The sequence below is a fragment of the Fusarium graminearum genome, chromosome 4 (assembly GCF_000240135.3).
Source record: "Fusarium graminearum PH-1 chromosome 4, whole genome shotgun sequence".
NCBI classification, from domain to species: Eukaryota; Fungi; Ascomycota; class Sordariomycetes; order Hypocreales; family Nectriaceae; genus Fusarium; species Fusarium graminearum.
Window position 1 is genome coordinate 4,395,910 of NC_026477.1, and position 26,810 is coordinate 4,422,719.

The window sequence follows — 26,810 nt, forward strand, 5'->3', positions numbered from 1 at the left end:
GTCTTATATATATCACATTTGTAGAGCAAATATATCGAATGAGTTTGATGTAGAACGAATGTCCATTTAACTTGTACTGCCTAAGTATCCTCCTATTGAAGTGAAATTTGCAACCCTTTTCCGTAAGGCTATGACAAATCTTATGATTAGAGATCGTCATCACCAGTCTTCTTGCAGCAGGTCCAGCAAGGGTAGTCACCGTCTCCCTAAAGTCTGTTAGTAACAATTGAGTCCCATTTTCTACAATGTAGCATACAAATTTCTTGGAGTTCTGGGCGAGTTGTTAGCAAAGCCTTGAGAATTACAGAGTTCGGCATCACTCACCCAGCCTTCAGGGCATGTAGGCTCCTCAGGCCAGCAGACCTTGAGGCACACCTCGTAGTTGTGGACGTTGACGACTCCGCGGTGCATGGGGGAGGAGGCGTGGTTGGAAGCCGGCTGGGAGACCTGAATGTGAAGACTGTAATTGAAAGAAGAGTCAGTATGTACTTGTGTAATGGGCAACATGGAACGGACGTGATCTCTTCGCCATTGGACTGCTTAGCGTTGGGGGAAGACCAAGGCATGGCAGCGATGCCGTTGGCAAGGAGGAGAGTAGAGGCGATGAAGAACTTCATTTTGATAGATTTAGATCGGAGTGTTATAGTATAACTTGAAAGTGAAGGCAAATGTTCATGATGAGAAGATGAGAGAGCTTGTGGACAGGTCCTCGGTCTTTATAGACTTTTCGCTCGTGGCAGGTGCGCTTGTCATCTCTCCATTTAGTCAGCCAACTTCTCGGTGTTACGTGCTCTCCTCATGATCGATCAATCATCTTAGTCTTTGACGTCACGTTTCACTGTTGAACTGACCGATGGTCCGTATGTCTTACAGGTCTGGCGTGCAAAATGATCCCTTCTGTCGATCAATCATGCAAGGGATCCAAGGCGGCTCGGGTGGAACGCGGCTCGTTGCCTCTAGTGAGACATAAATACGAGTGATCTCTGATCTTGTCTCAGTCACCTCTGCCGTGTTCGAGTACGCATCTGTTTCGGTTCAATGACTGGATGTCCGAACTCCGAGGCTCCTAGTGCAAGGTACCGTGGATGTACTAGTGTCTCACAAAGGCGGGGATATGGACGCTGTGCAACAACAAGATAACCCGATCGAACTCCCTGCATCGGGGCATCGGAATCGAGGTGTCTATTCGGACTACTATGATGTAACCAAGTGTAATTCTCGCTCCTTGCGGAGAGCAATGGAGGTTCTAAGCCCGTCCATCATGCACCTTTTGGTACCCGAGTGGAGGACGGAGACTTTCCCGAGAGATTGATTGATATTATTCTCCTTAAGCATTATAAAACTTTACTTTTAGTGCCTGAGATACTGTATTAATTATTAGGTGGCTTACTGTCTCCTAGAATGGCGCTCAAATTCATCTATACACAGTACTTGAACAACTAACCAAAATCCTTGAATTATTAGTGAAGTGAATTTGTAGATCTTGCGTCTTTTGGCCGGTTCCGCCAAAAAGTCCAGACCTCAAGCTCTGTGTTGAAGTGACAGACCTATCAAGCATAGATGAGTACCCTTGCGACACAAATGATACTCCATGAAAAATTCTGATCTGGTTCCTGAACGATGAGTCTCTCAAGTATTGATTCCTTGATCTTTGTTTCCCAGTAGATAAGCAGCACTTGTCATGTAAGACCTTTAGTTATTGGAAACTGGATACCTATTGCGAGCGATAGTGTACCATGGCTTACCCTAAGCTAAGGCTAGATTGTAAGAATGATAGACTTGAGAGTTGGTAAGGTTTTAGCTGGGGGGTTTTTCAAGATAACGATTTCCTGCGTTTTCGTCTCTTGAGAATCTGGCGGTGGTTGTTAGCAAAAATGTCTATAACAGTGGTGTGCAGCTGGTCCATATTAGCCTAATCATGCCCATATCACTATCGTGTCCGTTCTGGTGACAACATCTCTTTGACCTTCTAGTGATTACATTGGGACTGTATCACTTGAATACATCCTACGTCACGGCACTAAAAGTCTGGACAATAAACCCGGTCACTTAGGGTTCCGTACGGCTTTGGATGTCTATGATTTCTCGTCTTGAAACTCAATTCAAAGAAAAATATGTTTCCTACTTGAGATGGTATCAGACTGTTTTTCTACTTATTTCAATTTCTCTTATTGTGAGGATGGCTTAAGATGCGGGGTAATGTAAGTATATGTACCTAAAGTAGTTAGCATTACATTCATAATCGTGATTTGTATCGGAGACAGGGATAATGTACAGCCCTTTTCGATGTCAGACATCGGTTGCGCAATCCTTTGTGATCTCTCGAGCTGCACAAATACATAAGTAAAGCTAACATCTTTCGTCGGATACAATCGAATAAACTCATCCTTGAAGCAAGGCGACAAGTCTCCGGGGAATGTTACCTGTGCAAGGACACCGAACTGTAATCCAGGTTCGTTGAGGTCTCTGTTCTTGGAGTAGGCGCCTGTTTCATCCGTCAAGAACCGCGAGCATGCTACAATTGTGAACCCAGTAATGCCAGCCGCATACCTCACCATGGCGGTCATATAGGCACCATTTTTGCTCAAAACAGTTGGAGACCATGAAGGATGCATAACTGGGACTGTCACGTAAGATAAGACGCACAATCTTCCCTGATCAACATTGATGGAAGAAAATATTTCTTCCATGGTACGGAAGTACAGTGACAAGCGTACTGTCAAGGACGGGTCGATATGACAGGTGGTTGTTGTAATTAATAAATCAATAGCCGTGGACTACTCTATAAAAGGTTGGGTTCCCAGGGGATAGATGAGTTTATATTGGGCTTATATTAGCAGTTAATATAAGGCATAGTGCCGAGCTATGCAAGGTGTCACGTCTATTAATAATCAATAGTGCAGGTAAGAATAAGGTGCTATGTTGGGCTAAGGTAAATACCTAGATTGGAACGCTGGTGTTTTATAGTCGGCTCTTAGGTGAACCGGAGAATGATGGGGATTGGTTTACATGAATGCCTTGTAACAACTTTAACTTCTACATAAACCTCAGTTTAAACTTCGATACATAACTCCCTAGGCTAGCTTATGCTGCTTAGACTAGGATTTTTAGACTACTTATTTTTATACCCTAAGAGGTGAGAGGCCAACATTTCTGCTACCTACCAGCTGAGGTAGTTCTAGATGCCTTCAAATGCTGGGGTTTGCTGAGTGAAAGGGCTAGGGCCTGTTACAGGACGAGAAAACATGCGATTTGGCCACTATTCTGCGGCTCCGATACAATAGCTGGAACAGTAAGAGCTTATATATTTGCCCTGTGATTCCAATTCAAAAAATAATCGTTGCTTTCCCGACTTCTTGACAATATGTTCCAACTTGGTATAAATTTCCTGAGATTTGTGTCGTTCCAACAGTTTCAACATGCCTGAAGAGACGAGTCGAAGTATATCCCAAGAGCAGTTTTTGGCAACAAAACTGTTTTCATAATGTCTATCCACCGAGTAATGTTATCATGCCCAACACTGTGAGAATTGTTTCTCTTCTGCCAGAATTCGTCGTTGTCAAGTTGGTTGAACGTGTCGAGTCCTCCGAGGCCCCAGATTGCCCAGATGATGAAGTCAATGAACAAGCATCCCAGAGACCAAAAATAAAGCTTCCTTGGTACTTGATTGGCGTTTATAAACTCCGGAGATATGTATCGAGTTGTTCCGATAACTGTATCGGTGTATTCTTTTGCCTTCCTCCGATCATCTGTTTACTTTCTATGAAATCTTGACACACCAAAGTCAGCAGTACTAATGATATCTGCATTAACTTCTCGGAACACGAAGATATTCTCCGGTTTCAGGTCTCCGTGATGGGAAGTATTGGCCTTGTTTATGAGTTCTCGATGCATTCTTGGGAGTATGAGGTTTGTGTAGTGCTTCACTTTGTAGATAGCAATCGGGGTTATCAGACGGAGACCTGAGCCTACCCTAACTATCTCCTGAATCCTTTGCAGAATCTTCATCTCCCGAACGAACCAGTCATCTTCTGGTGAGCTTATTACCTTCAAAGCTACCAAAATATGTTTTCCTTCTGTTTATCCTCATCGTCTCAAGTCATGGATTACCAATACCAGAAGCCCCCGGTGTTGATCAGACGGCCCGCCGTGCAGCCACTAGCGCCGGCTATCTACTAATTAAGGAACTTCATCATGACCATTAGCCTTGCTAGTTATATTTGTGCAAGTAAGGGTGTGAGAATGCAACCCTCGAGAGTGGCCCTTTTGGCCCCCACTCTCCGAGCAAAGATTTCATGTCTGGTGTGCAGCAGAATCTCCAGCCTTTATTTAACTTGTAGGATACAAAACTAAATAGCCGAAGGAGTCCAGCCCGAAAAGCATAGAATTTGTCACTATTTGTTCTCTTATGCCCTGAGGCCTGGTCGAATCCGAAATCGACCCCGCTGGCTAAGGTGCATCCAGAATCAACGCCCAGAGTGTACTAGTAACAACAGGAAAATAAACAATTTAACCGTTATAGGACCCATGCTGGTCAGGATCAGGGAATCCTTTTGTTGGCTTACTCGCAAACGGGCCCGCGGGCTAACTTGTTATCCGCAGTTAACTTGGATCGGAATCCTGCCCAATTGGCATGTTTCTTAGCTAATCGGGATGGGATCCGTCTTTGCCAACGGACGTCTCTATTGCCGCATTTCTCTTCCGGGTGTTCTCTCTTTGAGATTATGGATGAATCAAAGACTGGCGGATGAATTAGAAAGCAAAAACATCATCTGCGATACCGTGATTCATAGTTCAGGTCTCAGTCGAAGCGAAGTCAAACTTGGTGATTTGTATGGCAACCTATACAGTAATATAAACAAACAAACAGCAACTGCATACTGAAATCGTTTGAGCTGACGTTATCCAAACAGATGAGAACTTGTAAAGAAAGGAACACGGGCCGATCCAGCACCAGCAGATGCAGGAGGAGGATGCTGAATATGTATTAGACTCGCAGATGTGGCTAGTTCAACTCATGCGGGATCAGATACCTGACCCTGTCGATTTGAAGGATTGATGTGATGTTACATTTAAAATAAAAAAACAGATTTACCAATATGCCGAGGGACAGCTTGGAAGCTAAACAGATGTATTATAGAAGTCGATGGTATCTATCAAGCCCCAGGTTTATAAAGACCTCATGTTGACTGTGTTCCACTTTTCACAGGTGTCTTATCGTGTTAGTCCAGATAATATTGTAGGTCGATTTCGATGGCGAGTCATGGCCTCAGCTGTGGTTGTTGGGATTTACAAGTCTCCTAGATAGCTATGTGTTGAAAGGTATGAGGACTTGACTTTTTTACAATTATTAATCACACTATCTCAATACATTTTGAGGGATATAGTGATAGGACAAACCAGACTGAAAAGTTGGTGTGGCAAAGAGATTAGACAACGAATAACAACCGAAGTTTCTCGTGTCTGAGGTGCCGTGCCATTGGGACAATGGCAGGCGGGTTACATAAGAAACGAAACGAATTTAGTAATTAGCATAAATATCAGATCACTCTTAGTGTTTATGTAGTCTAAGAGTGGTCTAATAATTTTGTCAGAACTGCTTCAAGTCCCTATTCTTTTGCTACCCGCCTGTATAGGTAACACACCAGGGAAAGAAAGCTAGTAATTAGTTCGAAAAGGCTGAGCCAAACTCTGCAAAAGTGAGGCCTCTGATCGGGAACAGATCGGGGAATCTTGGAGGTTTAACATGCCCTAACTCCGAGGATGTGGAAGAGAGAACTTTGGTGACCAAACACACGGTGGCCTCTTCTCCTTCAACACGAAGCGGTCAAAGCTAAAAGTCATGAACTTTGACAAGCCAGTGGAGTCATTGTTATCAGAACGAATGGTTCATTGACACAAGTTGTTGGCCTCAACGTTGAGCCAGTCGCGTATTTTACCAGCTGCAATATTACGCCACAGCTGAACCATGTCATCAGCAAGGGGGATTTCAATCGTCGATTTAGCAGATTTTTTAACATTTTGCAACAAGTGGTGCGGGTTTAAGGGTCTCTTTTGACTTTTATTGCGCCACAGCTGAAGACTATTCAGACTACTGCGATAACAAGCGACTTTTAGCATAGAATTTCCACATTTCTGTACCAGGAAATTGGAAATGGTATCTGCTAGCGTCGGTCTCTAGTCCATCTCCGTTATAGAATTTGCGGCTGAAAGCCACTACCGTTAGGGCTCAGCTCTATACTAACGAATTCAATACTTGCTATTGTCCTATTAAATGAGCAATAGACAAACGTTCAGCCTTCTTATAGCGCCACGAATGTCACACCAAGCCAATAGCTTACTCCCTTGCAGCTGGATCCAATGTGCTGGTTCAGCGATTCCACAATGCTGGGATAAGAACGATAGGTAATAGGAGTAGATGCGGTCTAGAATCATGACATTTCTTCGGTAATCTCGCTACTACTACACGTTGGCTGGCTGAATCACAAACCACTAAGCGAAAAAGACTCTGTTTGCTGATTCCGTCATCCAAGACAAAACAAGGTTTGACCCGAGCATACGTGTTCTTCCTGCTCTTGTCTCTCCCTTCTGGGCTTCTTGCTTCCAAGTCTTTCCTCTCTGAGCTTGTTTCACAGGGCTTTTTGATCTTTATACGGAATCCTATGACTTCACTCCGATGGGTAAACTTAATCCCTCACATGCGGCTCTTGACTGTACTTTAAACGGCGAGACCCTATTGGTTAGCGTTTAGATAGTCAAGTAATCTACGACAGGGACTTTGGCTGATACCAAGATAAACTCCCTCCCTTGTAAGATTTTAGCGCTAATGCTTGGCTTTATTTCAAAGAGGTAAAGCGTAAGGAACTTTTAATCACTTTATTTTTATCGTTTTTCTATAGCCTAATAAGAGACAGGGAAGAAAGGGAGTCTGAGCCGATGGATGTTTGACAACACTATCGTGTAAACTATTAATACTAGCTACATTCCACCAGACTGTTTGTCGTTCTAGCTATTTTGTAATAGGGTTATTCCATTATTCTAGAGGCAAGCTACTCTCAACATGGGTGAAACAACTGTCACATCATCTGTCATCAGTCTGGACGCTGGCGTCGACGCTGCCAAACTCGAAGCAGCCAACAGATACTTCCGCTGGAACTTACTGTTTCTTCTAATAATCTTTATCTTTCTTCACTTCCCGATATGGATGCCTTTCGTCCCCTACATGAACCAAGCAACAAACATCGTCATCATAATATTAATCGGCCTTTTCCAACTTATCTGGCTAATAGCTACGATATGCGCCATCCGTCGAACGATCGCTATCAACGGACGAAACAAGCTCAAGAACTCAAAGACACAAGATGTTGAGGCATCTGATTCGACGTCTGACGACTACTCGACTGTTCGTCATATAGTTGCTATGACGTTGTACAAGGAACCGATGAGCGTACTGGAAACTACCTTGGACTCTCTCGTCCGCCAAAAAGATGCCAAGTCACGCATCTCTGTTATCATCGGCATGGAATCTCGTACACCTGATAAGGAAGCCAAGCAGGATGAGGTCTTGACAAAGTATAAGAACAAGTTCCTTCGTCTCATCGTCACCTTCCACCCATCAGACGTCCCTGGTGAGATCAGCGGCAAATGTTCAAACATGAACTATGCCTGTCGTCGAGGTCTTCAGATCCTCCGTGACGATGTCGACTATAACTACGAGAAATACGAACACATCTTTACCAACTGCGACTGCGACGCTGTCTTCGACGCCGAATACATGATGGAGCTGGAGGCTGAGTACTGCAAGTTGGATACTGCCGATCGTCACTCGTCTATCTGGCAGTCCATCATTGTCTACAAGCGAAATTCCATGCCCTTCTTCGTCGACATCACTGGAGTCTTACGTACCTTTTTCTTTATGGGAGTTTTAATCCCTTGGAACATCAACCCCATGTCGCACTACTCTCTTAGCGTCAAGCTATTGGAGGAGGGAGCATTTACCCATCCAGCCTATCAGATGGAGGATATCATTGCCTTGATTCGATACACTATCATGACGAAACGTGAGATCCGCATCAGACCCCTCAACCTCATCTCCATCAACGGTCCGACTTCTGGTAGCAACTACATCGACGAAATCCGCGAGTGGGCTCTTCAGATTCGACGATGGACTATTGGCGCCGGCGAAGTCTTCCACTACTTCATTGTCAAGACCTACCGTATGCCAAGTCTCCTTCTGTCTGTCAGCTGGGCCAGCCGATTCTTCATATACTACGGACTCGTCCTCTGCGCCAGCGCCATCTTCTCTGTGTTCTCCCCTATCGTTGTTCAGCTGATCAACATGGCTGCCCCCGAGCACAAGCGACTCTTCATTAGCGATAGCCTCTTTCAAACCGTGTGTTTCATCTTTCTTGGATCACAATATGTATTCTTGTTGATAGCCACTGTCCTCGTCCGGTGGAACTTGCCTGTTCCTGGCGATAGCGACAGCAATTACAACAAGGGTCTTCAGGGTGTCACAAGAGGCCTACTGCATTGGATTCTGATGCTGCCGACTATCATTGCCTATAGCTTTGTGGAGCTGTACTCGTTCTTTGAGTTGGCATTTAGAGGAAAGGATGTCTGTAAGCATAATGCTGCTAACAAGAGCAACCTAGTTCTTGTGACGGATACTGGGGCTTCATGATAATATGGATACCTGAGGAATCAATCTTTCAAAATCTGCATCTTAATCAAAGTGGCAAACATGATGAAATGGAGTAGCATGAACAGCGGGGACTCTGTTTAGACATTTTTACTTTGTGATTGTATTAGAAGGGTATAAAAATTAGAGATAGTATGCTCTCGAGAGCTTATTAGATGACATTCCTATTCATGACATTCCTGGGCGTATGAAGCTCTTCCTGGCTTTCACTTGCCACTGTTCTTGATATCTTGACCTCCCACTTTATCTCCTTCTTGATTCCGGTTTCGAGGTCGCCAGGAAAGAAGCTTGTTCCGCGCTTCTCATTGGCGGTGCGGCTGACGGATGATAAAGTGTATGCGTCGCGGCCGGAGAAGGCCTTGGGTGTTCCAGGACCAGGAGTCCTTGAAGAGTTCTTGTAGCCGGAGGGGCCAATTGATACGGGCTTGCTTGTCAAGCCGAGACGGAAGGCAGCTTGCTTGATGAGAGGCCGCAGGGTCGCCATGCTACTGGCAGTGATGGCCAGGCCTTGCTCGATCGTTGACCAGATCGCAATGTCTGTGGTGTTCCCTGGTAGCTTTGGTCAGCTTCTGTTACCTTCAGGTTTGAGATAATGTCCTTACAGAGAAAGTCGGGCGATCTGATTAGAGGCAGGTAAGGGAATCGTGCGATGACGGCAGCGCTTGCACTATTTTCATGTCAGTCAGTAATTTCGTAATGGCAGAGTAGTTCAACTTACACGCAGCCCATTGCAAGAAGAGGGATCAGTGAATATTTAGTCTTTTTGTGTAGTTGCAATTTCCAAACAATGAAGCCTGGAAGGATTGCGAAAACAAAGTCGGAGCCGACGGCGAAAACACTGTACAGAACGGCCAACGCAATGACAACTGTTGGGTTGATACATGTGCCGTCTTGCTCCTTGTTCCAGAAGTATGAAACGGGATGGCATTGAAAGACTGTGACAAAGAAAAAGATGATGCCGGACAAGGCAGTTGAGAACATGGCGAGATAAATAATCCATTTTTGGACCTTCTCCGTGGTGACGCGCAGTAGAAAGTATCCGATGGACAATTTGCAGGAAATCATAGTGAGACAATACCAGAGATAACAGAACCACCAGCACTGTAGATACTGTTAGGAATAGAACACGTGGGTTTAAGATTGGGATTTCTCACCATCATGGCGGTGGTGACTTGGTCAGTCTCGAGATCGGCGTGGTGGCGGCCAGTACCGAATGTGGTACCGACAGTTGAAAAGGTCGCATACAAAGTGAAAAATATCGTAGACACAACCATAAGCCAGTCATCTGTTCTGAATGCGTCAACCACGAAACGGCGGACATAGCATCGCAATAAGCATGTAATCAAAGCCATGGCGTAAAAGGCGATGTTGACGCCCATGAGCTCGGGGCCCCTGTTGTCGATTGCTTCCGCCATCTTGGGACAGTTCTCGAGGAAACAAAGTTTGTCAGGATCGCGATCCTAAAGAGGGAAGGAGACATGGGATGAGGGACTTTATATGAAACTTTGAAAGGTGGTCTGCCCAGGAATGATTTCCAGCCAAGCCACGCTATAGCAGAGGTTGCGTTATAAACTACTGCTTTCCTTAGAGTATCGCTCGCCCGATTACGACCGTCAGCGTACCATAGATTCAAGTCAGGTAAGAGACCTGCATCATGCATATCTTTTGTTTTAATTGATTGCTCCGTTGAGCTTGTTCATCCGCTGCTGCACAGGCTTTGCGACAGGGATGCGACAGTTAGTGCCTTCAGGTCAGGGGAATTTCCCCTCTCCAGACCCCTCCCAAATACCACCCTACCTTGAGTCCAGTGTTTTGACTAGGCTCGTTGAGGTGATTGTCCGGTGGGAACCCTACGCAACTCGGACAGTTTAAGGAACACCTTCCCCATCGTGCCCCTTATATCACGTTTGACGTATAGGCTAACCGTTTAGCGGCAACTGATAGTAGATCTTCAAGAAGTCTCCTTCTTGTCTTATTTGCGGATATCCGGACTAGGCTTGGCGTACGGCATCTAGACAGGCTAGAGACGAGTCTGCTAACCATAGGTAGCAAGGCTAGACCTGGTATTCTTGGACTCTCCACTTCGCTTCTCTCATGTCCCGGAATTACAGACTCAATTCGGCAATTCCAAACAACACCACCTGCATGGCAAGATATATGGCAAAACCATTGCAAGTTTCCCGTTGCCACCATTATGTCATGAGATAAGACGATGGCTTGGTAAGAAACAGGACTTGTTTTAGTGAGCAAGTCTATAGTTACAGTGATCCATTCGATACTACCCACATGCCAATCGGACAACAAGACTTTGTTAGGCAGGCGTACTATTTCTCGTGATCGGATGACCTCTCTGGAGGTATAATCAATAACGAGCCATTTAACAGACATTGACTTCAGCCGAGAAAGATATGTTTGCTTTCTTCAATCCAGGTCTAGTCAGTAAAACCTTTTTATTTTCTTTTTGTGTTGATATTGATCTGCTTACTATGGGGTACATCCCTGACAGGGGCTTTTGACGTGACGAACTAGCGAACCACTTCAAATCTTCAACAGGGGGCCTCTCAAGAACCACTTCTCATCTCCAACTAGGGGCAGGCAGACAGACGGGGTCTGGACCCGTCGTCCTGGCTGTGCTATGACAACCCCATTCTTATCATCTGATCACCAAGATTGATCGATGCGTCTAAAAACTCTTCATGGAGCATTGAACACTCAAAGGGTCCATACAATCTAGCACGGCGGTGGCGTTTGAACGTTCTATCAGAACTACTCTAGATATTATGAACAGTGCTCAGAGAAATTGACATTTTGAAGATAGGAGTGCAGTTTCCTTCAAACTACATGAGTCGATATCAGTGGGCTGCGAATAGACGATGTTTCAGTTTGAACTGGCAGCCCGGAATAAGCCGCTGCGATTAATCACACCGATGGACAGTACTGAAGCAGTTTGCCACGCGGCGAGACGGATATGATGATACTGACTCAACAGATTGAGTCAAGATCATCAAAACTGCCGCTAGACATAATCGAAGGTCTTGAATTTCGAAGGACGGCGAATCCATGGCAACAATTCGTCTCAAGACGCTACGATGTAGCCAATCGATACAGGCAGTGAAGCACGGTCACAAATTCGAGCCACATGTCATCCATACGGTGACCACGCGGTCACATGGTAGACACATGGCAAAAACGGAGGCCTGTTGTCTCATCAGAGCCAGGCAGGGGAGGGCTTTCAAGGGTAATTGTCACGCCATCGATAACAAGACGATGACATGTCTGAACAGAAAAGAGCAACATTGGATGGATAACAAGTATGGGATTGGGAGTAATTCAAGTCAGTGATCAGTTTATTCTCTGAATAATATCTGAAGTTCACATCTGAAGTTCACACCCAGATAGGCAATGCTTACCGATTTTGCATTCCCAATCCCTCGGCAACGCCGTTGTGCTCCATGTTTATTTTTGACATTCCGTTATATGTCCGCCAAGTAATAGTGCGGATTCGCGGAAATGCGCCTTTTACAACCCATACAAGCCTCGTTATCTCCAATGCACTAAGACATATTCCGATGTCGCTACTATTGTCAGCCAGCTGATAGTACCCGGATACCTCGGAACACTTGACCTGATGTGAACATTTGAATGCTTTTCCTAAAGGATTCAATCGATTATGGATGAATTGACGAAGATAGTGTTTTGAGTAAAAGGCTAGCTAAGTAAAGATCTGTATGATCATTCGAGCGACTATGTCTTGGCTGCTCCTATTTTTGAACTAAGAATGGATGTCCAATAACAGAAAGATCTTCGGGAAGTAAGAGTGACATCTGAGGAGAAGAAGAAAGGAGGTGGCTGACCGTGTTGTAATTCCTAGTACGTCTTGGCGATAAGCGAATGCGAAGCACCACAATTCTAACGGTCACCAATCTATTAATGTGCATTGCCATGTTGTTCATAGCAGAGGAATAAAATGTTCCGGAGACTATTTTCCCAAGCCATTTCGGAGAAATACCTACCAAGCAGTCGCAACGGTACAGGGTAAGGTTGACGTCAACGGATTAAGTCGCAAGACTCATGATCAACTCGTGGACGAGGTAATTCATTAGCTGGACAGATACCAGCTTCTTGTTCCTCCTTTAATCTCAGCCAAGCCAACAAATAAGCGCTTTGACGCTTGTAATTGTTGGGAGTAGGCAATCCAGGGATCTGAACGATGCTTTCCGATTTGCTTGTCTATCAGTCATGGGTTGCTGTGACATGCACCGCAACCCATGATATAAGCGCTCATCATTGGCTATTAAGAGTATCTCAACTAGATTACTAGTATTGAGGTCATATGTAGGTTCTACTGCATCCATGACAGTTCGTAAGCCTGATATCGTATATCTGCCGGGCTACAGACTCGATTAACTGCATGGTGTTGAGAGAATCGACAAAACAAGTCAAAGCTTTCGTTAGCCAAGGAGAATTAAAAAAAGAGATTTTCCAAATGGGTAACAGTATTATCGATCACTGGAGAGATCACGCCTTCAATACTGAAGTTTGTCGTGCTGCAATAAAGCAGATCATGCTTTATTCAAGGCTATGCGAAAAATAGAGTTTTTCGTATTTGAACATGGTGCACATCACTTCTTGGCATCGTCCGTTCGTGAACTCTATCTGGCATGAACACGTCCGTGGGTCCTCATGAGCCCTATATCCGCTGATCTGCAACGTCAAGGATCTTTGTGCTGGGAAAGCTTAATCTCAGCTGGTCAAGAGAGCTTCCATTGCCTGAATCAAATGGGTTGAATATGTTGCTTATGTTACTTAGTATCACAGACTACTTCTCGCCATGTTGACAAAACAATGCTATCAAACCGTCTTTAAATCCGATTGGTGGCTTACCTACTAGCTCATCCTTGACAAGAACTTCACAAAGCCTAATAAAGTAATCAGTTCAACGAGCGCTGACATTCAATCCTGTATCCAAAGATTTATCGATAAGTAAGCTATCGTAGTCCCTTGTCTCCCAGCTTTTACCTACTTCTACGTACATCGTGGAGCAAGGACAGGCAATCAGAGTGGTGGGATTATAAGTGACGTCGTTGACTTTTTGACTCTCACGTTCGAAGCAAATAGTAAGCAAAATACATGCAAGTGTCAGACTTTTCACATCAGAATTAGTATCTTTGACTATTATCTCACGTTGTCAGCTTTCACATGCATGCTTGTCACCATCCGATCATACCAGAAGTTGAGATTTACAGGGTAGCATACAGCTGACAAGGATCTATCGATCATACAGCCTAATTGGTTCGCCTCTCTGACCGAGATATACATCCAATCAAGAGAAGCATAGATAAGATACGCGATGAATGAGACAAGGGGTGGAAGAACTTGATCTAGTCCCAAAGCCGCAAGTGGCTCGTGGTTGTTCGGATTCGCTTTTGATGTAAGACACTATCACAATTTGTTGTATGCGGAAGAAAGACTTTGATCTATATAAACTGACAGAAGCCAGCAAAGGGATGAACATCTCAGTAAGCATATTTTGACAATACTCTACTCGAACACTCCACAACAAAAGTCAACTGCAATACCCCTTCCATCGACCATGGACCTTTCCAACAAAGCTGCCTACCTTGTCAGTCCCAATGGGCCTACCATCGAAGTCAGGTCAGCACCTGTTCCAACACCTGGGCCAGGAGAACTCCTCGTCAAAACACATGCTGTCGCAATCAACCCAGTCGATGCAGTGAAACAGTCCATGGGCAACATGATGTTTGAATGGCTCTCATATCCTCTTATCCTCGGCTACGATGTCGCTGGCGAGGTTATCAAGACGGGACCTGGTGTTGGCCGATTCAGGGAAGGCGACAGAGTTGTGGGTGTTACAGCAGGCATGGACAAGCGAGGTAGATGTCCCGACGAAGGCGCATTCCAGGAAATTTGTATCGTGCGAGAACATTTGGCTGCTAAGATTCCAGACGGAATCACGTCCACCGATGCCAGTGTTTTGCCTCTCACTTTTGTTACGGCTGCATGTGCTTTATTCCAAAAGGAACAACTAGCACTACAGCTACCTCAGACCAAGGCAAACCGCAGTTCAACAGGCCAGACAGTTTTGGTGTGGGGAGCGAGTACAAGTGTGGGCAGAAATGCTGTACAGCTTGCTGTTGCAGCTGGCTACGATGTTATCGCCACAGCATCGCCCAAGAATTGGGACATTGTGCGGAATCTAGGCGCTTCTTCAGTTTTCGACTATCGCAGCCCAACGGTCATAGATGATGTGATTACTTCTTTGAAGGAAAAGAAATGCGCAGGAGCTGTGGCCATTGGTCAACGGTCACTAGCGAAGTGCGTCGACATTATCAAAAGAATTCCCGGAGCCACCAAGAACGTTGCTCAAGTGACTCTCTCGATGCCCGAGTCACAACCAACGACAAATATCTCCATGATTCCGTTTGTGGCAAAGTACTTCTGGATGGCAGGTACTGATCGCCTCAAGGTGATGAGTAGTGGAGTCCAGAGCAAGTTTGTTTTTGGCACAGACATAATTGAATGGGATGCTGAAGGGAAGCTGGCTTCATATTTGAGTGAAGCATTGGAACTTGGGGAGTATAAGCTGAGTTCTAGAGCTCAAGTACTGGAGGGAGGGTTGAGCTCAATTGCTCAAGGGTTGGATTTGGTTCGGGAAGGCACTGATGGTAACAAAGTAGTGGTCAGAATTTGAGTAGCTTCATCATATTGAATCAATAGCAACTCTAACAAACTCGTTACTGTCATATCAACTAGCTGTTATCTGAAGGCTTGACATTCCCTTTCATTTTAATCGTTATGCATGTATCAAAGTAACTAAAGAAATACTTCCTAATCAAAAGTCAAGTGGGACATCTTGTACCCGCTTCCAAGCTAATTTATGACGGCCAGAACCCATCTTGTTCAAGTCGGCTTTGGTTGGTAATATACGAACAACCAACTAAAACAAACACTTTGTTGTCTATTGTGTATTCGGTGTTGACAGAACAATCACAAAGCAATGCCAACCCTTTCTAAGTGGCCATGTTCTTCTACATGTATTGTTCAGGACAAAAGTCCTTTTCTTGCCATCCTTATACATGTCTAATTGTTCATGGCTTATGTTCAATAAGTGGTAATGTTGTGTTTTCTCATGCCTTTGACGACTCAACATCCATTCCGTCGTGATCCCAGCTATAAAAAGGGCACATCGCCGCTCTGATTCCCGAACGATGCAAACTCAACCAACTCTCCAGCGACATTTTTCTCTTACAGTAAAAGTAAAGCTCAAGCAGGACTTTCAGCAAAAAAGAAACCGACATCATCTCCTTCACACTTCTCAAAATGGCTAACTACGCTTCTACCAGCACCGCTTACCCAAGCTCTGTGTACAGCCTTCTCGCCAGGATCAATCATCTAAGCGAGACTGTGCGGCGCATGCCGTACGACTTCCCAATTCTTGATCGTGCCCAGCGCAGGTTGGGACTGGTAAACTTGACATTCAACCTTCCCAGCAGAGAATTCATGCGTTTATTGAACGAAGACCTGTCAAAAGTATCATTCGAGATGGATACTGTTCTTTCGCATCTGTCGGACGAGGAGAATCCAGGATTGAGAGTTTACCTAGTACACAAGTTGGAATCAGTCCAGTCTGCTTTTAACAAAATCTATACGGTTGTGTTAAATCTGGCGCTCTTGAGGGTAGATATCCTTGAGAGATATCAAGATATCTCTAAAGAAGATTGGTATAGACCTTCTACAATTAGAGTCTGGGATAAGATATATCTTACAGTTATCCTTATTGAGATTTTAGTTATATTTTCTTTAGTTATTAATGCATGACCTTGGTGAGAGGACATGATCGCCGGAACAGGAGGTTGTTCCGGTCGGACTTAGTCAGGCATGGGCCCATAAGGCACCGTGCCCAAGCTAGCACAATTGAAGATCATCCTTCCTTTCAATATAATTACCACACCATAGGTGATGTTATCTTGTATTAGTTACCTTTATAGAGGGAGGATTAAAATATTATATAGTTTTATAATATTTTAATATTAATAAAGGAAAAAAGAAAAAAACCAGATAAAAGGAAGTAATGCATTTTATACCTAGCTAAACCTTATATTATATTAGGGTAGGGTGATATTAATAAACTATGCTACTACGTCTCGATTTCTACTTGTTTGAGTATTTTATATGTGAAGAAAAGTCCCAGGTTAAAGCATCACCTATATTGAAGTAGAAGCATAAGCTACCTACTGCACGTAAGTAACAATACTCTCAAAAATGTAAGAAAGAAACGAAAATAAAGCACTTAATAATAGCCCAGGTATCAAACAAAATAATCTCAATAGTGCAAAACGTTTTACATACGCCCTAGCAAATATTGAATCGTTTTATTTTCGCAATATAGAAAAGAACATCATTCTAGGCACTTTTTATCATACCATATAAGTCGCTGATCTATCACCTTTCAGAAGACATCAAACCAACAGTATCCCACTTATCCCCACCTTCATTGCTGTCGTATCGGTGATAATGAGCAGGATATCTCTGGCAAAGTGCCACCTCTCTACTGCGACAAAAAAGAAATCTGACGTTGCCAACGACAGTAGTAATGCCGTAAGTATCAGCGAACGAGCGACTGTCCACATGAGTACTATGACCCCAACGACGAAATTTGCCAGGCAACAAGATAAGTCGGCTGATAGGCGCTCTTCAATTGTCGGGCCGATGATGTAACTCGACAGCCCTCGCGAGTAAAAAAGCAGAAAAATCCCTTTCTGAGTTAACCTTATTTTAAGTATACTTGTTATCACCTTTTGGGTTGACACCTTGCTTGCAAGGCAGGTAGTGCGTGTGGCTGATGTTGCACGTCACGCCTCCACTGACGTCCACCAAGGACGAAGCAAGTGCAGCATCACTCATGATATGGCACGTACTTCCCCATCGACCAGCAGTACCTTCCCCAGCCCATTTCTGTTCAAGCTCCTGCTGTAGATCGAGGGCTTTGCTTTCCAGACTAGCAAGTTCAAGATGACGAAGTGCGTCCATAATGACTGCGGCAGCCAGATCTTCGCGGACTTCGAGAACCTTGGTATAGGTCTGAATCAGCCATGTCCAATTAATCTTTCCTACCTCAACGCTGAGGAAGACGATAGCTTCGACGAGGGATAGCCTGTTGCCATTAATCGAGACGAGGTTACTGTCCTTGAAACCGAGCATGGATTTCTGGGGAGAGCAGTCCATTTTGCGCCGTGTTCACTGGTACGTAGCTTCCGGGATGGCGATGTTCTCAGGCTCGTCGAGTGGACCACTCTCAAACTCTCGACACCACAAATTCTCATCGTCCCTGAGTTTGCGGTCAGACAGCAAATTCAAACCAACTACGGACAGTCCTTTAACCTTGTCTTCTCGAGAGATGGCCAAAAGCACGTACAAGCTGCCAAAGTTTCCAGAAAAGACACAGCGTTTGATTCTGTTGTTTTGTTATGTTTGTAAATATTGGATGAGGTCTTCGATGTAACGTGTAGGTTGCCTTGCAACTAGATGATTGATGATGCTATGCGTGGAAAGATGCAATGATTCTGGTAGATATGAATACTCTGATTCAAAGGTATCTTGGAAAAAAGCGACAAATACGATCACCTTGAATGCCTTCTCATTATCCCCCTTCTTCGTAACGAGATCAGTATGTGTTGTCAAAGCGACAGTACTCACCTATCGACCCTTCGTATTCGGCACTTTGCGAATCCGAATCCATTTGTGTCATGCATTCGTCAACAAAAATGATGTACGGCACTTGGCATATAAAATAATCGTAGAGTGCATCAGTAGTGGCATTTCTCCTAGGCGCGTAACTGGCGGCGTCGTCTACATTCTTCGCATGTTGTTATCTCATTCTAATACCGGGTAGTTAGTAGTTGAGTTTAGTGGGGCGAGTGTTACTGAGGGGCGAATTAGGGTCATGATGTTACTTTGGGCACTGCTTGAACATCCAATAGGAACTCGCCTCGATGGCTCAGTGGTAGAGCGTGTCACTAGTAATGACAAGGTCCACGGTTCGATCCCGTGTCGAGGCAAAATCGTTAGGAACGAGCAATTGTTTCATAGGTTCTTATTTTTTAGTGTTCCAATGATATGAATCATCGAATGTCACCATGTGATTTTTGACTTTGCAACTTGATGATAATTTTAAGATGAACAGTCACCGGCATAATAATTTAGGAAAAGGGAAATTTTAACAAGCAGAACTTAAGACATTTCTCATCGTGACTGAATATCTATGCATACTACGCCAACGCCATCAATCTCACTCCTAGCCTTCTACAATTTTCAATATACGCCACCTGCTAAATACAAGCGTTGCAAAAAACGTTTCCCAAGAGAATGAATTCTGCCTGATCCTAACTGGCTTGCCCCATGATTTCGGGTTTCTTCTTTCTGGTATTCTCCGTCGGATTGGTTCTACTTACCCAACGGCATACAGAACTCCCAGAATCCCAACAATTGCTTCAAATTTGCCCCGCTTGACTTTGCAGTCAGGCTGATCATAGTTTTCTTCCCACTGAGGGTATCCAGTTGAACAATTGAGAGTTCCACCGCCTCGCTCAACTCAACGTTGAGTTGATGGGCTCCTGGCACTAGGTTGAGAGTGGCATGGGTACTATCACATCGCCGAGAGGGTTGCATGTCGTCATTGATGTCATATAGACTTTGCATAGCAATCTGTGGCTGGGATCGCTGGTGGGCATTGAATCTTTCAACGTCCATGCTGATGTGTGGCTGGAGGCTTTGGTAGCGGAGGTTGGCCATTTCGTCCTCAATTTGCCGAACTTGATTAACGGCTTGACGGTATGTGACGACAAGGTCATCCCATTTCTCTTGTGCCGAAAAAATTGTTTCAGTCGAGGGTGTTCCTGGCGGTGTAAAAGAGAAGGACGACTCAGATGGAGTCATTATCCCTGTCTCAAATGAAGACATTGGCTCATCCATGTCAAGTACTATACATTCGTTAGATTAATCTTTTGATCTCAAAAAGTCTGGGAGCTCACTTTCAAAGTCAGAAGAGGACAAGGTGTGAGCGGAGTCACCACTTGAGATGCTTGACACATCACCATCGTCGTTCCATGCGATACGAGTCATATTGTGCCGTAGGTTTGGATAAGCGCGGTCGTGTTCAGTAGGTGGATGTTCTGGTGTTTAGGCAAGGGTTGAGAGAATAATGTTCTAGAAACTGTGGCAAAATAATTTATGATGCTGAAGAAAGATTGAAGGGACGGCGTGAATTGAGACTGCTGCCGTCTAGCTGTGAAGTTGAATGCAGCTTGTGCTTGAGAGAAATGTTCAAACACGTCTATGTATCAAAATGATGCCTGGATATTTGGTTAGTCTCGCGAATACCTTTGTTGGAGAGTGGAGTCTCAGCAGCGAACAAGAGGAACAAAGAACAAAGGGTGGTTGCAGACACATGGAAGTGTTGCAACGGGACAAAAGATGACCAAGAAAAATTACATCAAGCTGCGAGACCATTCAAATGCTTTTCAGAGCTGCAAGTTAAAGAGACTGACTTACACAAGGGGTGCCACAGATTGACAATGTCTTTCAAAGTGAAGCCTGCAATCTTAAGACAAGTGAGCGAGTGTGACAATTGAAAAGACTTTGGAATTATTGTCTGCCTTTCTCAGGCGTACCTCTGCCTTCTTGTACAATTCTGCCTCTCAACTAACTGAAGCGGGGATTGTTTGACACCAACAAACTCTGAAAACGCCATCTTCTAGCAACGGCCACCGTCATCCAATGACTAACAGCGGTATCACGTCCGCGCGACTGACCCACAGGTCATGACAGGTGGTGGAACAAACTTTATTACCACAAACCAGTTATTTCAACGTTGTATCCACAAGGCGTCTTCCTCATTGTCAAAAGCAGCACGTGGGTGCTGATCCCTTTGGGCCAACTTTGAACCTTGTAGCCACTTTTGGAAGAGGTTACGACAAAAGGGGCACAAGCGGTGAAACATTGGAAGGTTCTCTCGAAAACCTGAAAAGGTTATGCGATTGTTCATTCGCACGTCAGTATTGCTCAATACGTCATGCTAGCCCCTTTTTGAGACCTCCACACAACAGTCACTCGGGATTGTGCTGTCTAGGACTAGCAGACACTGAAGTCCAGGACATTTAAGGCTGCCAGAAGTAGGAAGGCTCATACATGCACTATGTTCATTAGTTAAAGTCTGAAGTTCTGTCAACAATTTGGTATTGCAGCTATCACTTTCTGCTATGGTAATCCACTGACCAGCTTCCACTGTTCAAAGTCAAATTACATGCGAAATCGGGATTTACAAAGTACCAGGCTTCCTAGGTGAAGACCATTAGTCTACGACTTACCTTGAATGTGTGCACTTCGTAAAGTGAACACGCTTTGGCCGCGTCTTTCATACCCCTCCTCCATCTACCCCTTACCGGATCGTCTAGTTTATAAACCGACGAGATTCGACAAGAACCTGATCCTCCTCTGCAGTTGCCTGGATCTCGTCCATCATGCTAGGCTTGTTAGCACGATATGGCATCGAAGTCTCCACGGGTACCTAGTCCGAGTCTTCTTTATCGAAATACGCCTTGATCCAATCGTCCTCAACATACCTCTCCTGTGTAGTAGCCTCGACCATGCTAGGATTGCCAGCAGGACATGGAGTTGGACTCTCCGCGGGTACAAAATCGTTCAACCCTGCTAGTTTGACATAACCCCAACCTGTCTGATCATATTTATTATAGTCCTCAGGTGTAACAGCCTCGACGTTGTCGAGTATGCCATGCTTGCCAGGATGTTTCGGACGCGGGCTCTCCAAGGGTAGAGAATCGTCCAAGACTCCATGGAGAGCATAAGCCCAATCTGCCTTATCATACTCCTCCTGAGTTGGTTTGAGGTCGGGAGATTCTGGCTGCCTGTACGACCAGGGTTGGTGCTCGTACGTGGGACGCTCAACTTGCCTAGGAGGTCCAGCTTGCATGGACCGCTCTTCGTGTCTGCAGAGGCGCTCTTCAATTGTGTTCTCCTTCTTGTCCTCAGACTTCTTGTAGAAGGTTACGCGAACCACGTTCTTCAGTGTCGATAGAAGCTTGGTGGTCTTCTTAGAGGTAGTCTTGGCACTGGACTGAGTACCACTGGACGACATACTTACGGTATTCCTGGTACCTTTTGCGTTGTTGAATGTTTCAAAGCTGATAATACTGGCGATTAACGAAGTGTATTCTGGTGTCGTAGGGTACTGTTTTGTTTTGCTGAGAGTTGTGTAAAGAACGGATTTTAGCTGAGGGCACGGGCCAGGTTTTTATACTCGTAGACCTCATGTTTGTTCTCTGTTGTGTTTCCGTTGTTCGCCTGTACTATGTTCGTGTCGGACTTGGACGTTACGCTGTTCGTGGCATGTGGAAGTTTACTTATGTGCCCAGCAGCATTATGCAGTTGACGAAAAGACTGTGTAGTGGAACAGTAAAAAAGACTTCTTGTTAAAGTAAAGAGCGGCATGTTCTCGCTAGATATGCAATTGCTGTGCTTTGACTAAAGAAAGGCTTTGTTGATTTAAGTCATAGGATATTCTAGCAGCATAATGAGATGGCAGTAACATCCAGTGACTGGTCTCTTTGTGTACTAGACTAGCTCAATGGACCCATCCTACCAAAGGGCTATGAGACACTGAGCCTCACTGCTACGAGGAAGATAGAACAGCCCGGGAATTCCTCTATAGGCCTAGATGGAGTAACCCCAACTTATGGAAGGGAGGATATTACGAGATTGAGTTGAAGAAAGGTGATGCCATCCCGTTTACATACCTTTGGGAGAATGGTGGAGGCTGTGCTAGTAATGATTTGCGAGTTACTACGCCTAGTGGAAAATCTATTCCTGGCATGGAGGGCTCGACTGTCAAGGCTTGTAATGCTGGCAAGTTTAGTTAGATTCGATGACTTTTCTCTTCTTGGACACTATTAACTGTACTTAATTAATATTTGAATGGCGTTTTCAACATCAACCACGATACATATATGGCATTATCTCTCACTTTGGCAAAGCTGTTCTAAAGTGAGTGAATGGTTGATGGTGAGCGATTAAGCGGTTTACAAGGGTGCCCTGAGGATTTCTACAGGTGCAAACTATAGTGGTTAGTGTCTGAGCTGTTGCCTGTAATAGATAGGATCACGCTTTTAGGGGCTGGCAAGTCAAATTGCCTTGCCGCTCCTCCTCCTCAGGCTATGAGAAACAAATGGCCGCTACAAGCATGCGAGACGAAAGCAGTAGACCATCTTTTGCTATTTAGACTAAGTTCTTTAGGCTCTGTATTTCTGTACCCTGGGACTTAGGACATTGGTGTTTCTACGGCGCAGCAGCCGCTCCAGTAAGAACAGCTCAGATCATACTCATTATACTGCTGACAGCCAACATGAAACTTTGCCAAGGCTCTGTTGGTTGACATCCAACGCCTCTAATTTTAATTTTCGTATCGCTATTAAACACAGACAACCTTTCCAGTTCCCGTGTCGAAGCACCGTTTGTTGTTCCCATCCGCAGACAACCTCGTAGCATGTACAGTGTTCCGGTGGCTTCTGCTTCGAAAACTGTGGCCGCGATGGCTACATCGCTACCTACGAGCCAGAGAAGCGATTTGATGGAAGTGGAAGGCATTTTAGACTAGGTGCTACCCGCCGAGACGGGCGTATACGATGTACACGGGACTGTCAATGGAACCGTTTACTCCAGCGTGTGCGAAATGAGTCGCTCTGTCATTGAGAGATGCACAGTCTCGAAGCAATCTGGGTGGGGTGATTCGACCGAGTATACGACCACCAGGACCAAGGGGGAGACGGGTGCAGATTTCACCCTTTCATACCACGTCGTCACTCTCACGGGTGGTTTCGAGAAATTTGCATCTGTATCGGAGGCAACACCAGCTAGCAAAATCACTTCTACTGCTGAACCTACTTCAACCGTTGAGGCGTCAACTACCACCGACACCAGCCTTGACAGCGCAAAAGACGATCCCAGCAGCACAACTGATATGGATATCTCGAATAGTGCAGCAGCCGCCACGGAAACAACTAGTTCGCCTATTCCATCTGAATCAGCTTCTGCTGGATCTCGGCCTCTAGTTCGTGCATTGGCTATTGTGGCTTTAGCCGGAATGGCCACCACGATGATTGCTTGATGCGGCCTTTGCCCAGAACGAAGCATTTATGGGGGAAACTTAAAGTAACTCCTCTCTTATTGCTTATTTAATTTTAATTTATATTAGTCAAAGGAGTAATTCTGCTAGTACAAAGAGGGCAAGTTTATTCAGTAATGTCGTTTACGCTGACAAAAGTATTTCTTCAACTATTTCATAACGTCGTGAGAGAGCGACCGCGTTAATACGACTCCTCATCCAAGTAAAGGTCCATCATATCCCACAATGCACGTAAGGCACCCACAAGGGCCTAATATCAGACTCATCTTCCATCGGCACAATATCCCGGACCCCTGTATCACCATCTTGCCCCATCTCAGCCTTAAGCCATTGACTCCGCAGCTCGCGAGTAGCGTCGTGAAGACTTCTGCTCACAGACTCATTACTCATACCCCCCTTCAGTAGACCCTCATATGTTACTCTGGCCATGTCAACGCACGTTCGATCGCTAACATCCCAGAGCGTCCCAATGACATGCTGGAACCCTGCTAGCTGGAACGCACTCGTCATATGGATGGCCTCATCAACGAACCCTGCGGTCCGAATTCTACTTGTGCCGCAAGCCGAAAAAATACGCGAGAAAAGGCATCTCTCGGTCGAGATTGATGTCTAGGATGTTCTCAGCCGATAAGGGATCAGCCTTCCAGTCGGAAAGCAGAAGTCGACTACCCAATGGGTTTAGCGAATTAGTCCCGCCGTGGCCTGCGAAATGGAAAATGGAACAAGATCTCAAAGCCGACAGAACATCGTTTTTGAAAGTCGGCGGTTCTTTAGCAATTATCTTTGTCGAACTCTTTGTGACATCGCGGATAGACTGGATCTCTTCGGCTGCGTAGTCGAGATGGCCCTGTTCAGGTGTACTTTCCATTGCAACCAGAACAAGGTTTTGTTCAAAGTGCTGAGCCTGGAGCTTTGAACCCCTCTGTCGGCGACTGTGGATGAGTGTCTTCACAGAAGGTGTGTAGGATGAGACCACTCTATCAAGAGCCGTCTTTAACCCGTCGTCCAAGTGGTATCCAGCAGCATGGAGTGGAAACCCCACAAGCCGTCCTGTCGGGATCCACCATATATGAGGCAAGTCACGATCTGCACGGTTTTGAGTAATGCTCATGGCGTTGAGAACAGGGGAGACAATGGCATTCCAGAGCCACTCTAGAGTCTCTAGCGAGCCACGGTCACGACGATGGATCTTGTCCCAGAAGAGAGAAGGTAAAGGTACGGTGCTTGCACCCGAGAGTTGGATAATCAAGGCGTGACAACCGAATTGGCTGACGTTTATGATCACAATTGGCCCATCTCTTGCCGTTGCCAACAGATCTGTGGCTGATGGGGCAAGCAGGAAATCTTCAAAACCAGATTGAGCTCTGATATCTTTAAGGACTTTTAGTTTCTCTTCGGCACCGCGCCGTCGGTCTGCTTCACGTGAAGGGTGCCCAGAGTTATTATTCTCTGTAGGGCTATTCTTAGTAACAGGCACATCAAGTTGTTCACGAAGCTGAACAAAGCGATTGGCTCGATCTTGATGCTCTTTTTGGAGAATGGACAAGTCAGTTCGCAAATCTTGCAACGAACTGGCAATGATGTTGCGCCCAGTTTCCAGCAGCTGTACAGCATCGATTGTGCTTCGGTTATGCAACAAAGAAATAGCCGCAGCATCAGAAGCAATGGCAACAGCTTGCATAAGCAGAGTCTGCTTGTCGACATTTTGTATGGAACGCGAGTTCAACAGGGTAATCAACTCGACGGTGAATTTGGCAACAGTGTAAGCTTGATCCAAGTCTGCGAGTATATCTGGCAGTAGTAAGAAGTAACGGCCAGCGGTGACCCGACTCTGTATGGGAGACGCATTGTGTTAGATTGCAGAAATAAAGGATTCCTTTGCCTTTTCCATATCTGTCGGGCTCTTGGTCTGGGAGTAGCTCTCTGCTAAGTGGGTGCCGAGGTTACTCAACAACGAATATCGGTCAGGAAAGTCAGACGGAGCTGTGTCAACAGCCTCTTGAGCGATTTTGATGGCTTCTTTGAGGTCTTTGGCCGTCATTGACCGAGAGTATCTCATTCTCAACAACTTCGCCAAATTGTGCAGATATTTGACTCTCTCGGGATGAGCAGGTGGAACAACTTGAACAACCTGGTACGCGACATCTATGGCTTCGTCCAGGTCTTTGTCATCGCTTGTCTGGACAGCTTTAGTCCCGAGTATTGCTGCAAGTGTAGCCAGCATTGATCCCTTATAAACATTGCTCTTTGGTGTGTCTTTGATGCCCTGTCTGATGAGGTCAATGGCTTCTACCAAATCTGAGAGTGCTCCTGATCGAGTGTTTCGTGCGAGAAGGAGGTTGGCGAGATTATTGAGGTATCCAGGTCTGCCGTTTTGTGTTTTTGGAGTAGAACGAACGATTTGTTTTCTCATCTGGATGGCTTTGTCCAAGTCAAATATTCCTCCGGTCCGGTTGAATCTGTAATAGAGTAGATCTGCAAGGGTACCCATCCTATCACCTCTCTTGGGATCTTTCTCATCAGTTTCATCCAAAACTTGTTTTGCGAAGATAATTGCCTCGTCGAGATCATCCAGATTTCCTTCTGATGAGTATCTCTCTCCCAGTTGCAATGCAAGGCTAACCAATATTGTCAGCCGATGGGTATGACCTTGACTTGTGGAAACGTTGGCAGTTCGGAAAGTCCTGATAGCTTCATCGAGGTATTCCTGTTTACCAGACGTCGATTAATATTGCCCAAGACGATGCCCAAGATTGGAAAGAAATGCAGGACGGTCAGGGTCCGATTCAGCAGTACACACGACTGCGTCTCGTGAAACTTGAACAGCCTCTTCTAGGCACTGTATTTGACCAGTTTGGGTGTATTTCTGACCAAGCTGGATTCCCAAGTTAC

The 26,810-nt window shown here is 45.2% G+C and overlaps 12 protein-coding genes and 1 non-coding gene across 13 annotated transcripts; 5 read left to right on the plus strand and 8 right to left on the minus strand.

Annotated features, from left to right (window-relative positions):
- Positions 1-39: 39 nt before the first annotated feature.
- FGSG_07755 (uncharacterized protein) lies at positions 40-636 on the minus strand. Its single transcript, XM_011329266.1, has 4 exons — positions 517-636; positions 325-460; positions 257-271; positions 40-206 (listed from the first exon to the last, which is right to left on the minus strand). Exons 1-4 carry the CDS (start codon positions 615-617, stop codon positions 147-149), a joined length of 312 nt encoding a protein of 103 aa, XP_011327568.1. The 5' UTR covers positions 618-636; the 3' UTR covers positions 40-146.
- A 1,532-nt stretch (positions 637-2,168) lies between these two features.
- Positions 2,169-2,690, minus strand: FGSG_13215 (uncharacterized protein; the record flags this gene model as incomplete). Its single annotated transcript, XM_011329267.1, has 1 exon — positions 2,169-2,690. The coding sequence occupies one exon, from the start codon at positions 2,688-2,690 to the stop codon at positions 2,169-2,171; it is 522 nt and encodes a 173-aa protein (XP_011327569.1).
- Positions 2,691-7,060: 4,370 nt separating this feature from the next.
- On the plus strand, positions 7,061-8,683 carry FGSG_07756 (uncharacterized protein; the record flags this gene model as incomplete). The annotated part of the gene is made up of 2 exons (XM_011329268.1): positions 7,061-8,621; positions 8,655-8,683. 2 exons carry the CDS (start codon positions 7,061-7,063, stop codon positions 8,681-8,683), a joined length of 1,590 nt encoding a protein of 529 aa, XP_011327570.1.
- Positions 8,684-8,852: 169 nt separating this feature from the next.
- On the minus strand, positions 8,853-10,116 carry FGSG_07757 (uncharacterized protein; the record flags this gene model as incomplete). Its single annotated transcript, XM_011329269.1, has 4 exons — positions 8,853-9,250; positions 9,304-9,368; positions 9,420-9,802; positions 9,856-10,116. 4 exons carry the CDS (start codon positions 10,114-10,116, stop codon positions 8,853-8,855), a joined length of 1,107 nt encoding a protein of 368 aa, XP_011327571.1.
- Positions 10,117-14,294: 4,178 nt separating this feature from the next.
- Positions 14,295-15,413, plus strand: FGSG_07758 (uncharacterized protein; the record flags this gene model as incomplete). The annotated part of the gene is made up of 1 exon (XM_011329270.1): positions 14,295-15,413. One exon carries the CDS (start codon positions 14,295-14,297, stop codon positions 15,411-15,413), a length of 1,119 nt encoding a protein of 372 aa, XP_011327572.1.
- Positions 15,414-16,042: 629 nt separating this feature from the next.
- Positions 16,043-16,836, plus strand: FGSG_07759 (uncharacterized protein; the record flags this gene model as incomplete). The annotated part of the gene is made up of 3 exons (XM_011329271.1): positions 16,043-16,399; positions 16,527-16,545; positions 16,832-16,836. 3 exons carry the CDS (start codon positions 16,043-16,045, stop codon positions 16,834-16,836), a joined length of 381 nt encoding a protein of 126 aa, XP_011327573.1.
- A 661-nt stretch (positions 16,837-17,497) lies between these two features.
- On the minus strand, positions 17,498-17,947 carry FGSG_07760 (uncharacterized protein; the record flags this gene model as incomplete). Its single annotated transcript, XM_011329272.1, has 1 exon — positions 17,498-17,947. One exon carries the CDS (start codon positions 17,945-17,947, stop codon positions 17,498-17,500), a length of 450 nt encoding a protein of 149 aa, XP_011327574.1.
- A 761-nt stretch (positions 17,948-18,708) lies between these two features.
- On the plus strand, positions 18,709-18,780 carry FGSG_20683. Its single transcript has one exon. It is a non-coding gene; the product is annotated as a tRNA-Thr (tRNA).
- Positions 18,781-19,016: 236 nt separating this feature from the next.
- FGSG_07761 (uncharacterized protein) lies at positions 19,017-19,843 on the minus strand (the record flags this gene model as incomplete). Its single annotated transcript, XM_011329273.1, has 3 exons — positions 19,017-19,024; positions 19,174-19,701; positions 19,753-19,843. The coding sequence occupies 3 exons, from the start codon at positions 19,841-19,843 to the stop codon at positions 19,017-19,019; spliced, it is 627 nt and encodes a 208-aa protein (XP_011327575.1).
- A 1,327-nt stretch (positions 19,844-21,170) lies between these two features.
- Positions 21,171-21,875, minus strand: FGSG_07762 (uncharacterized protein; the record flags this gene model as incomplete). Its single annotated transcript, XM_011329274.1, has 2 exons — positions 21,171-21,243; positions 21,343-21,875. The coding sequence occupies 2 exons, from the start codon at positions 21,873-21,875 to the stop codon at positions 21,171-21,173; spliced, it is 606 nt and encodes a 201-aa protein (XP_011327576.1).
- Positions 21,876-23,465: 1,590 nt separating this feature from the next.
- Positions 23,466-23,900, plus strand: FGSG_07763 (uncharacterized protein; the record flags this gene model as incomplete). Its single annotated transcript, XM_011329275.1, has 1 exon — positions 23,466-23,900. One exon carries the CDS (start codon positions 23,466-23,468, stop codon positions 23,898-23,900), a length of 435 nt encoding a protein of 144 aa, XP_011327577.1.
- A 231-nt stretch (positions 23,901-24,131) lies between these two features.
- On the minus strand, positions 24,132-24,347 carry FGSG_13216 (uncharacterized protein; the record flags this gene model as incomplete). The annotated part of the gene is made up of 1 exon (XM_011329276.1): positions 24,132-24,347. The coding sequence occupies one exon, from the start codon at positions 24,345-24,347 to the stop codon at positions 24,132-24,134; it is 216 nt and encodes a 71-aa protein (XP_011327578.1).
- Positions 24,348-24,465: 118 nt separating this feature from the next.
- FGSG_07764 (uncharacterized protein) lies at positions 24,466-26,409 on the minus strand (the record flags this gene model as incomplete). The annotated part of the gene is made up of 2 exons (XM_011329277.1): positions 24,466-25,709; positions 25,866-26,409. The coding sequence occupies 2 exons, from the start codon at positions 26,407-26,409 to the stop codon at positions 24,466-24,468; spliced, it is 1,788 nt and encodes a 595-aa protein (XP_011327579.1).
- Between the last annotated feature and the right edge of the window lie 401 nt (positions 26,410-26,810).